The sequence below is a fragment of the Orbicella faveolata genome, unplaced genomic scaffold (genome assembly GCF_042242905.1).
Source record: "Orbicella faveolata isolate gen_17 unplaced genomic scaffold, um_ofav_v1 contig_2, whole genome shotgun sequence".
NCBI classification, from domain to species: Eukaryota; Metazoa; Cnidaria; class Anthozoa; order Scleractinia; family Merulinidae; genus Orbicella; species Orbicella faveolata.
Window position 1 is genome coordinate 8,776,501 of NW_028301547.1, and position 11,000 is coordinate 8,787,500.

Here is an 11,000-nt window from a genome sequence, read left to right on the forward strand (position 1 = left end):
AAAATTAACGAATGAGGCCAGAGGTCTGCTACTTTTTGGACGATTTTAGTCTTCTGATTCAGAAACAATTATGCAGCACTTCTCTCGTATAATTTTCATGACTTCGTCTTGCTGGATAAATTGATGCTTGGAGTATATATATGCCTATTAATAGCATATTTTTGGTGAAAACAAACAATTTACTACTAAATGTCAACAGGGAGAAAAATTGTATTTTTTTCACATTTTATTTCCATTCAACGGCTTACATCAATTTAAAAACAATAAATAGGCTTAAAATTAATAATTGGCTATCAAGTTTACATTAGTAGCTTGCGTTATACTACAAGTGCTAAAAAAGAAAAATACGCAAGAAAAAAGACAACAAGAACAAAGGGCACACACACAAAAAATAAATGAATGAATAACTTCGTGATTACAAAGAGCGAAACAATCTAAATTATTTCTTTGGTTACTTACGTATTTAGTCTATCTACATATTGATTTGATTTCTGGCCAGGGCTAAATATCCATTTTTTTTTTCAAAATAATACGTCATATTTATTTTACGTTCAGTTTCATATTTTTCAGCTATTTTGTTTTGATAACCTTTAATATTAGGATGTATTTGGCTTCTTCTGCAGTCCCACAAAAACAGCTTTCCAACAATAATAAAGTCATTTAGTCATTTAGTTGAAGGGCATTGCTTAGATATTACACCAAATATAACATTCTGCAAAGAAAGACGAACCTGTTGATTTGATAAAATTAAAGGCACCAGTAAGATTCAAAATCGTTCCAAAAGGTAAAGGACATGATACAAAGTTTCTGGTTCGGCCTCACAAAAAGTACAAACATCGTCTGTTCTGTAACCAATTTTGAATAATTTTTTATTTGTGTAGAGTATATTGTATGTTTTTTTGTCTTTTTTTTGCTTTCCAAAAGAGTGGTTTATATTGATGGGATGGGCGTAATTAGTTAGTTTGAACAAGAGAAGATAAGTACAATAATTCACAAGGAGATAAAATACATAGAGTGAAAACCGTTTCTTCTAAAAGCTCATTTATTCAAGTTTTGTAACAAACTTCTGACGGTCGTGAAATTTCTTAGTTGATGTTTTAGTCCTTGTACATCAATCCGTAGACATCTGTACACGATGTTCCTGCATTGTCCCCTTCAGTGAAGTCAAACAAATCTTCGCCGTACCACACTCGTAACTCAGCCATGTGATGCACACCATAGGCACTCTTTCCCATGAAGAAGATCAAGTATGGCGAGGACGAGTGGTAGCCTGGTAAAGCGTAATAATGCCTAGCCAAGGGCTGCGAGAAACGAGGCCCTACAACGTGATTTCGCTCGTCGGTGAGAAACGTTACCACGTTCGCGTGATTTGGTCTACAGCCCCAAGGACTCCTATTTACTCCGTTACAACTAACGTAGCCAGATCGGTGTTTGAGCATGAAAGCCCAGATAAACGCATTCTTGTCTGGAGTAAACGCGCCGTAGGTGTTGCCGTGGGCGCCAAAACAAACAGGACTGGTGTTGAGTTTGACCCAGGTCACCCATCCGCCACGACAACAGCAGACTACGAACATGGCACAAAATAGAACAAAGAAAACGCACTTGACTGTCATCTGTAGATTGCAATAAAGTACATCATTACTAAATTATCACAGATATGAAATGTGAAAGTGAAATGACTTCATCAACTTCCAAGGCACTGTTCCACTGTGAGCGAAAATTTCGCCCAAAATAATCCGTGTTATAATTATCCAACTGCACTCTAGTTTGGATTGAAATGACTCGCGCTAGTAACGCATCAACCCCAGGTAAAGAGACTAGAGTCAAACTATGATCTACCTGTTTCGTAGTTTTTTTTACAGGTTAGGCTGAGGTTAGCTGCTTTTCCCGATCGACTCCCTTAGTTCTCCGCAATGTGCGCAACACAAAAATTTCTGGAGTAAACAACAAATTCAGTTTCAAACTCTAATTTACATGCAATATCTCAACACGTACTGTACAGTTATTTTTACCAACCTTTTATGACTGGGTAAGTTCTCTCAATCAACAAGGTTAACTTGGAACTTTCAATAGGTCTTTAATTCTCGGCGATCGTCAGCTTTGGAAAACAATTAAGCAAGCTGCTTTGCTCTACATATCAGCTATCAATATAAACAGTTTTATTACTGGCCAGACCGATTATTTATTTTAATTCACATGAAAAATAGCGCGTTTGGATCATTGAAACCAGTCGGCCGATGTCTCGATCGCCTGTCTGAAAAGTAAATCAAAACTGATCACCCCATAAATCGGTATTCGACCCGGCCAACAGATACTTTTTACGTTTCTATACCGCAAATGTTAATGTATTATACAAGAGACGAAAGTGGTCCGCCGTCTGACGAAAACCGCCAAAATGTCCCTAACTCTGAATACCCGTGAATCGTATAAATTACAAGATTTTTATTGGATCTGAAATAAACACAGCAAATGACATACTTAAACAATATCAAGTAACCGAAAACTTAATACATTATATCCATCAAGAAACACGAACACCGAGTAAACCACGTAGTCAATTACACAATTGTTAATCACATGCGGTCGATTACCGAAATTATACTAACACAAATCAAAGGAAACAACTTAAAGTAACAAAGCCTTAGAAAACGGAACACAAACTTTAAAACTGACTCACTTCGTGACAGGATTCCAGAGTTCAATTAAACCGTGAAACCCCTAAAAACGGGAAAGCTATCCATATCGACACGTGTAAACTAAACTGAAAACGGATTCCTACCTCGAGCTGCTCAGATTGCAATGTCAATCAATGTAATCATGGTTTACAGAAAGTATAATATTCAACCATTAAAATCAATAATAAAACGTCACGCGAAATGTCATGCAAATCAAAGTTCTTCATCAAAACACTCTCCGCCCCGATGAGGGCGTTAGCTCTCATCTTCACTTATGATGCTCTCCCGTACCCCTCTGCTGGGTACATTACAGCAATCTTAGTGATAAGCCTCTCATACTCTCCAGTCCGTTTCTGACCGAGTGCCATCCTCTCCGGGGTAGACACCGCCAACATTCCAGGCTCTACGAAATGCACTTAACGTTTGCACGATCACAAAGTCATCAATTCGAACATTGCGTCTCTCCGCATGCCACTGTTTCCTTGACAGCAATGACGGGAAGACATCTCTTGTCCAGTGGGTCTAAAACGAGTCGACTATTTTCTGGACAAATTCAACTCTGTGCCGGGGGTTCTGGGTGCGCCTGAATGGTCCTTATGAACCTGTAGATAATGCTCTTCCAAGTAACATATCATTAGGGCAAAGATATGAATCATCATCGGGGTTACTGGGGATTTGGCCAATTGGTCGCTAATTAACTAAATTTGCAACTTCAATAAGACACGTCTGTAGCTCCGGTGGGGTGAGTACTTGCTCACCAATTGCTTTCTTTAAGCCTATCTTGCAACTCTTAGCCTTTTCTTGCAACACTTTTAGCCTTTTAGCATGATGCCTTTTAGTGTGATGCCTTTTAGCGTCAGTGATGCCTGTTTGCGTAATGACTATTTGTAGAATCGGCTTCTTGCCATTCAGCGTTGGATTGATGCATGTGCAATTTGGATGATTTGATATCTGTTACTAAGTGTTGAATTTTGTCATGCATAGATATACCTCCGTATCGATCTTCTCACTAGCAGGAGGAGACCCAAACGTATGAGCATTAGCTGAACCTCTCAACTCGCATTGGATTGCAGCAAGAACACCATTTCCTGTGCCACAATCGCTTGTTACTTTGACTGGACAACCTCCACTTCCAGCTATACATTGAAGAAACTTGGCCGGAACTTCAGGATTATTGTTTGAGCGTGCCAATTGTAGCCACATTATCTTTCTGCATGGTCCATCCATCAAATCAACCGTGAATAGGAAAACCGAAAGGTTTTAGTTTGTCATAACCGTCAATGTACTAACAATAATTTGGACCTGGTACACTGTACTTTCTCCTTCTGAGTCGTTTGCTTCTCCTCATTTCACCGAGCCCTCGGGATCGAGTTCTCTAACCACTCCTGCAGCTACTCGTCGAGGAACTTGAAGTCCTTCCAGGAGAAGAGTATGCCACATTGATCTATATCCGCTCTTATAATCCATTAAATATTTTCGCTCGCGCGCGATTGGTCTAAACGCGTCACGTGACGGAATATTTCCCAGCTAAAACTGAGGAATATCCGAGATTAGTATCACCCAACTAGTGGACTAATACAAATCCTGCATTTTAATTGGCTACGCTACTAGAGGACAATTAGTAATAGTCCTCGAGTAGCGAAATTGGCGCAATCGAGCGTGACTAACGGTCTAATTGATAAATATTCCCCAATTTTCAAAGCTGCGCGTGTTGCGAAAAATATTTCAAGGATAATAAACACATATAGCCTCCATTTGACTTTGAAAATATGCTCGCATATTTGTCAGCGGACATGTTCCGAGAAGCGAACGGTTTTCCGAGAGCGGGGCAGTCAAGTTCTTCAGCAACACGCCACCGTACTTGAGCTAAATCACAAGTAGGTAACTTTCTACGCAAGCTGTAGCTTTGTAAACGATATTTTAGTGTTGCTCACTCATTTGAATATCGTCCTGTTTGTCCAGCAGCTTGACAATACTTTGATACGTATATCCTGGATAAAACTAATACCCTATCAGAGATCGTTCCTCATCGATCGACACCTCATTCCCACACGAAGGGCAATAGTTGAAGTTGTTTTCCACAGTCTTGGTAACATGTGATTATCGTTGAAGCCATTGTCAGTCCTGGAATTGTTCGTTGCGAGAAAAACGCTCAACTAACAATAATAACAGTGGAAATTAAATTACGACTTGTCCCGTTTTCACAGGAAAATACTAAAACCTCAAACGGCCATCTTGTTACTAGGGGTGCAATGCAGCATTGGAAAAATATTGCAGGATAAATATTTGTGTAGTGAGAAGAATATTTTTGTACCGAGATAAATATTTTTGTACTGGGATAGATATTTTTGTACTGCGATAAATATTTTTGTAGTGGGATAAATACTGGTAGCTAAGCACACAACTGTAAAATGGCCTATTGGTCAAAATGTCTACTCCACAGATGCTTTGTTCGCTCCCTGGCTTTTCCGATCGCGGTTTAGCGGAGCAGTTTAGTGGTACAGAAAAGCCCCGGAATCGGAGGTAGATGGTCTCGATTGGGTTGCTGGAATCTAAGTAATCAGGTCAACTTTGGCGATTTCTCAACTATCAGTATATTTTGCAGACCTCAGAACTGACTATAAATGAAAAAGCGTCATTTTTCATTGGACAGTTTCAATCTTGGCCAATTTTCAGCTGCTACTAACTTAAACCTCATTCAGACCCTCCAGGTAGTGCGAGGAGTTACTTAATTAAACTCATGGGTGACAAATTAATTTTGGCGCGAAATTTCAGCGTGAATATATAATTTCACATGTGAATGCACAAAATTGCCATGGCAACGTTTGGCGCGAAATTTCCCGATACAATAAACAAGTCAAGAGCCCACGATTTGAATGAGTTGTCACCCATGTTATTAAAAGATAATCAAATAGCATACACGAGAAATAGCCCAATTTCTACATTAAAATTCAGCCAAAAACATTAGACCTTAGCACAAGGCTCCGGGGAATAAATTCCACAAATAGCCCTTTTCACGGTTATTTTTTCTCATTTACATTACAATATAATCCAATGTGGATGCGAGGCAATTTCGGGCTAAAACTACAAAATAGCCCGAAATTGCCTCACATACATGCTTGATTTTGTTGTAATGCAAATGAGCAAAGGTAACCGTGAAAAAGGCTATTCTGTAGTTATTCCCCGGGGCCTCGTGCTGAGACCTATTGTTTTAGGCTGAATTTCAATATATCGAAATTGATCTATTAAGAAATAACTTCATTTGCGTTTCGTCAAAATTCAAATAATTTCCCTCGGCTTAAGGCTCGGGAAATTATAATTTTGATTACTCGTCACCACTTGATTAGTCGTGCGAACTAGACAAACCTCGAATGAATTTAAAGTGACCTCTATTCGTTTTGTTAATTCAGCACAGTCTTGTCAATAATTTAATCCAAAAAATACAACGTTCAAAATATCTCAATCTAGCACTAATCAAGTTCATATCTTGTGATTTACAAACAATCGCTACACAAACCCTCGAAGAGTCTCCGGGGCGCTTTATTAGTTTAAAAGTGTTCCAGAGTTCAATAAAACAAGCGCCCATCACGATAAAAACAAGTACTCTTGCCATATTTTCACAAAACGATCAGTATACAAATCTAAACTGGCGTATCACAAAAGCGATGTTTTCTATAAAATGTTATACCTCGATAATTTGATTGGAAATTACTTAGCCATACTTAAAGTAGTCTCCAGTCTTCACTTGACGCGGATAAAGATCGCCGCGCGGTTTTATGTTTCCGCTTGCACAATTTGCAAGACTAGAGGAAGGAGTTATAACAAGAAAGAAGAAAATCAGAGGGGAGATACTATATTGGCGCAGGAGAGAAAATAAACGCGAACAATCGGGTGATTCCATAATAATAATAATTTAAACGCGAACAAACTTTCTGATGTACGAGTATGAAAACGTCCCTACAGGTTTAAAAGTGAAAAATTGACAAATCACATTTGAATTGAAGCGTCCGGCACAAAGTTTCGTAAAAACTCAAAGAAGAGAGGAGATTGGAGGACACTCTCCCTCTTCCCTTTCCATTTTTCTGCATGGCGTTGTCTTCATGAAAATCACGTACGAATAAGGGCAGTAGTCCTTGCTCGGAGAATAACCAGTTGCCAATTAAATAAAATGGGCAACTTGACATAAAAATGTAACTCTTATCGTTGATAACGCAATGGTCAGTCAAAAATCAAAGGCTAGGGCACGTCACACAGTAGCGAGGTATGAGCGATTTCGTGCACAAAGGGCCGAGAAGTGGAAACTTCACGCTCCTAAAGCGGTTTACCGCTGTTCAAGACAACGATGAGCTCACAGCAATCTACCACGACACTCCGCCGACCCACAGTAGCAGTGTAAAACTTTGCCTTTGACGCTGTCCACTTCGTACGCGTAGTCCCAGGTTAGCTCGGTTCCAGCTGCAACGTTTCTGGAGAGGAACGGGAAGAAAGAAGTTAATTTACATGATGACGCGATCAAATTAGACTTTAGCAGACTTTTTTCTCGAAGAGCGAGAAGATATAGACGCGAGATTTTACAAATGACCCTGGACGTGTACCAACATGGTTGTTCCAGTTGGTTTGTACGGTGACAAAAACAAGGTACTTTCCACTTCCCTATGAAAAGTATAGGTAATCGTATCCGTGCGAGTGCAATTTATTATTTGCACTTCGAGTGATATTTGAGAATTCCCTCAAAACTGCACGAGCCTTCAGGTGAGTCCAATTTGGAAGGATCTTCAAACATCACGAGTAGTGTATATCCTTTACTGGTCGAGCTTTCATACGATTGTCATTTATTATATGACTGAGAAAATTTCGAACACACCACCATTAACTTGCATTGCAGTACGAGGTAAAAATCATCGATAAATGGCCAATCAGCCTCTCAGCCAATCACAATGAGGTATTTTTCTTAGTCATATAATAACAATCAAAACAACATGGACTAAAATAACCTCCATGTCCACAGTCACTTACTGTTGAGTGAAGAACGCCACCCAAGGAAATCGGAGGTCATGAGTGTCTACAAACACATTCTGGACAAACAGGTTTGGCGAGCAGCTATGCTGTTGAAGCAAACACAAAACTGGTTTATCAAACAGGTTTGGCGGGCAGTCGTGCTGTCCAGTCGCAATGAAAACTTGCTTAGTTTCGTACATTAAAGAGATGACACATTTTTTCGACGACGAACGCGTGGAAAATGGAAAACAATCGAATTCTCTTTTAGAGGGTAGACAGCAAATAACAGTATAGGATTTAGAAAGTGTTAGAAAACAAACAGTCGACACGTATCTCCACAAAGTATTAAATTGAAAGAACTACGGTTAACCAAACAAAGCAGTAAACAACACATTATTTCATGAAAAACAGTAAGTTAACAAACTCACATTTAAATATCGCCCACAGTTCCCGTAAGCCTTTGCGTCGATGACGTAGCAATGCTCTTCTCCAAACATCAATCTCGTGCTCAGTCTCTTGCTGCTAGCAGAGGACTGGCGTGACAGAGAGGGGCGTGAGGGCGAGGGAGTGTTGGGTGAGGCTTTTATCGAAGGACTGGTGCTAGTGGGTTGAGAACGAGAGTAGTGAATCTTGGGCTTGTTAGCTGAAAAAACAAAAAAGAGAAAATCCGGCACCACAAAAGTTACTAACTTAAAGAAATTTCTACAATGCAGAGCTATTCTAAGGATGTTTACTTAGGTAACTTAGGGTTAGGGTTAGGGTTTTTGAAAACAAAACTTCAGTTTGTTTGTCTTTATCTTCTTAATCTTACAGTGGATTCAGGTTGAGAGTTAAACGGTCTCAGGTGTCTCAGGTCGTTGTAATGGTTGATAGCGTTGCAAAGCAAAAAGTCCGACAAAACTTGGAGTTCTGTCCAGGAAAAAAAAGGCGTGTTCACTAAATAATAAACAGCGATTCCACAAATCGGCTGGGAAAATCATTGACGACGTCTCGCGCCCTCTTTAAAAGCATGAATCACAGCATTTCTTCGATCAGAAGATGAAGATTTTTCTGGCAGGTGAGAGTGACTACTCTTGGTGATGGCCCACACTTGGAAACGTTCCAACGCGCCTTTTCCGAGACAGAATGTTGTCATCCCCGCAATGTCATTCCCACAATGCATCCCCCCAGATCCAAAGATGGCGGACGACTTGAGAGGGGATGAAAAGTCGCTTTTGAAAGGACGAAATGGTGGTATTACATGTTGCGTCTCCACACGGTTTAATAATTCAAGGAGAAACGCTGAGTTTAATTATATTTTCCCGAAAGAGCCTGCATTGTGAGAGAAGTGGATAAAATGTATCGAGAGGCGAGGCACCCAGTATGTTCGGCACGCTTTGCAGGTGGGAAGAAAAGCTACGTGAATAATGTAGAAACCGTATTTGCTGACTGTGCATTTGAATTGTTGCTGTAGATATAATTAAGTGTGAGTCCCGAAACCAGCAGATTTCAGAGGGCAAGCCTCCGTCCGCACTGTCCGCTTTCTTGGACTGGACTTGATGAATACATCTGCCATGCAAGCGCGCCTCGTAGAGTGAAAGGACCGTTGGTGTCATTATATGGATTTTGACATTAAAAACAAGGTGAAACTTCTAAGAACAAAATAGTCAAAGACCTCAGACTTCAGTTCAAAGATAAAGGACAAATCAGACAAATGAATCTTACTTTTTAACTTTTTCGCCGGCGGCTTTGACACTCCAGTGCTTCGTTTAGAGCTTCCGGTTGAAATCTCCGACTTCCGGTCTAAAGACTCGGGCTTTGAAACGTCCGAACGTAAACTAGACGGCGAAGGCGGAAAAGAATCCATGTTTTCTGTCTCTGGAGATGAAGGCTCCGATATAGGTTCAACCCGAATACCCAAAGCATTTTCTACGCTGGGGGATTTTTCAGTCGAACTTTTGTCGACATCATCCGCAATCGACTGGTCTAAGTCCATTGGCGTCGGCCCATCCGTTCCATTCACACTAGAGTCCGAAGAAGACGGATGAGCCGTGAGAACGCGTTTAGTTAACCGTGAAATCATGTCCTCTAGCGTGTTTGAAACCCGACGAGTGGGATTCATTTTAGTTAATACAGGCGGTTCGTCCGCCACTGTCGTGTTCTTCGCAGCCAGTTTAGAGAGATCTTCTGCGGAGATGAGAGAAGGCGCAGAATCCGAATCCTCAACCGGTTTTGCAGAGCTCTCTGATTTATCCTGTTTATCAGGTTTTTCTGGTTCGACCGGTTCGGGCGTAACCCTTCCATGTTTGATATGAGGCTGGAGATCTGTTTTCTGAGAAGCTGAATGTAAGTCTCTATCTTTGAATGTTGAAATTCCTTCAACATCAGCTTCTGTATCGCTCGTTAACACAATAATTTTCATATCGTTTCCTCCTGCAGAATAAGCAGGTCTGCCCTTGTGTGTATCGTCCTTGTCCGTTATAATCCTCGCCGTATCTGCCTCGTTGTCTACTGGTATGTCCTGGGAGGTGTTGTCCCGCATTTTCTGGCAAAACGACTCGTCGACTTCATCGAAATCAAAGTCACTGCTCTGACTGATGTTCTTTTCTTCGTCATCTACGAAAAAAGAAATAAAGTTACACATTTAGGCATTATTTCACCACAACAGGATAATTATAAAGAAAGCTTTCCCTTTGTCCACTAGATTCCCTCAATAACTCGCCATTTGCCACAGCCATTTCACTGTCATTTCTTCGTCTCTCAACCCAAACAGAGTCTCGATTTCAAGCTTAATTTTATACACTTACATAAAAACAGGCAAAATAAAGTTAAGATGTGTTGCCACGGCATATGTTCACTAGCCAGTCTCCGATGCCATCAGTACGTATCTGGAGTCCAGTGCCCCAATCACCAGACCACTGCGCCCCACTAACGTGATATTTCACAATTAGATTATGAGCTTGATATTTCCATGGGCACCCTCGTCAACTAACACGCATAGAAATCGAGAGTGAATAATCTAATTATTTTAGTATAAATCTACTAGGCGTTCAGAATTATATCTAAATTCTCTTCGCAGACACTTTGAAAACGAAAAGAAGAGGCCGCCATTTTGTTAACAAGCGCACACTGCTGGGCTACTCGAATAGATGGTGAGTAGCGTAGCCAATCAGAGAACGGCATTCCTGATAGAACGCTAGTAGATTTATATTAAATATCTACAGAAATGCAAGCAAAGTAGCATTAATTTCCAAGTTGTTTATGAGTTCAATTTCCATACTATAAACTCGAATAGTAAGATAAGGGGCCCAAAGCTCCTGGGAAACCTCATCCGTTCCCCCCCCCCCC

The 11,000-nt window shown here is 40.5% G+C and overlaps 2 protein-coding genes across 8 annotated transcripts in view; both read right to left on the reverse strand.

Annotated features, from left to right (window-relative positions):
* Positions 1-208: 208 nt before the first annotated feature.
* Positions 209-2,813, reverse strand: LOC149111846 (uncharacterized). Of its 4 annotated transcripts, XM_089290160.1 has the most exons (4): positions 2,678-2,813; positions 2,017-2,141; positions 1,840-1,934; positions 209-1,613 (listed from the first exon to the last, which is right to left on the reverse strand). In XM_089290160.1, exon 4 carries the CDS (start codon positions 1,611-1,613, stop codon positions 1,098-1,100), a length of 516 nt encoding a protein of 171 aa, XP_089146286.1. In that variant the 5' UTR covers positions 1,840-1,934; positions 2,017-2,141; positions 2,678-2,813; the 3' UTR covers positions 209-1,097. The 4 variants fall into 4 exon arrangements, with proteins under 4 accessions (XP_089146286.1, XP_089146285.1, XP_089146283.1 ...); XM_089290159.1 differs by lacking the exon at positions 2,017-2,141; XM_089290157.1 differs by lacking the exon at positions 1,840-1,934.
* A 3,258-nt stretch (positions 2,814-6,071) lies between these two features.
* The window catches only part of LOC110043879 (histone-lysine N-methyltransferase SETDB1-like), a 44,441-nt gene continuing 39,512 nt past the window's right edge, over positions 6,072-11,000 (reverse strand). For all 4 annotated transcript variants that reach the window (XM_020749379.2, XM_089289418.1, XM_089289419.1 and 1 more), the window contains 4 exons: positions 9,378-10,268; positions 8,102-8,316; positions 7,692-7,780; positions 6,072-7,141 (listed from right to left, as the gene is read on the reverse strand). In XM_020749379.2, the coding sequence (XP_020605038.2) occupies positions 7,024-7,141; positions 7,692-7,780; positions 8,102-8,316; positions 9,378-10,268 (1,313 nt within the window). In that variant the 3' untranslated portion in view covers positions 6,072-7,023. The remainder of the gene's footprint in view (positions 7,142-7,691; positions 7,781-8,101; positions 8,317-9,377; positions 10,269-11,000) is intronic.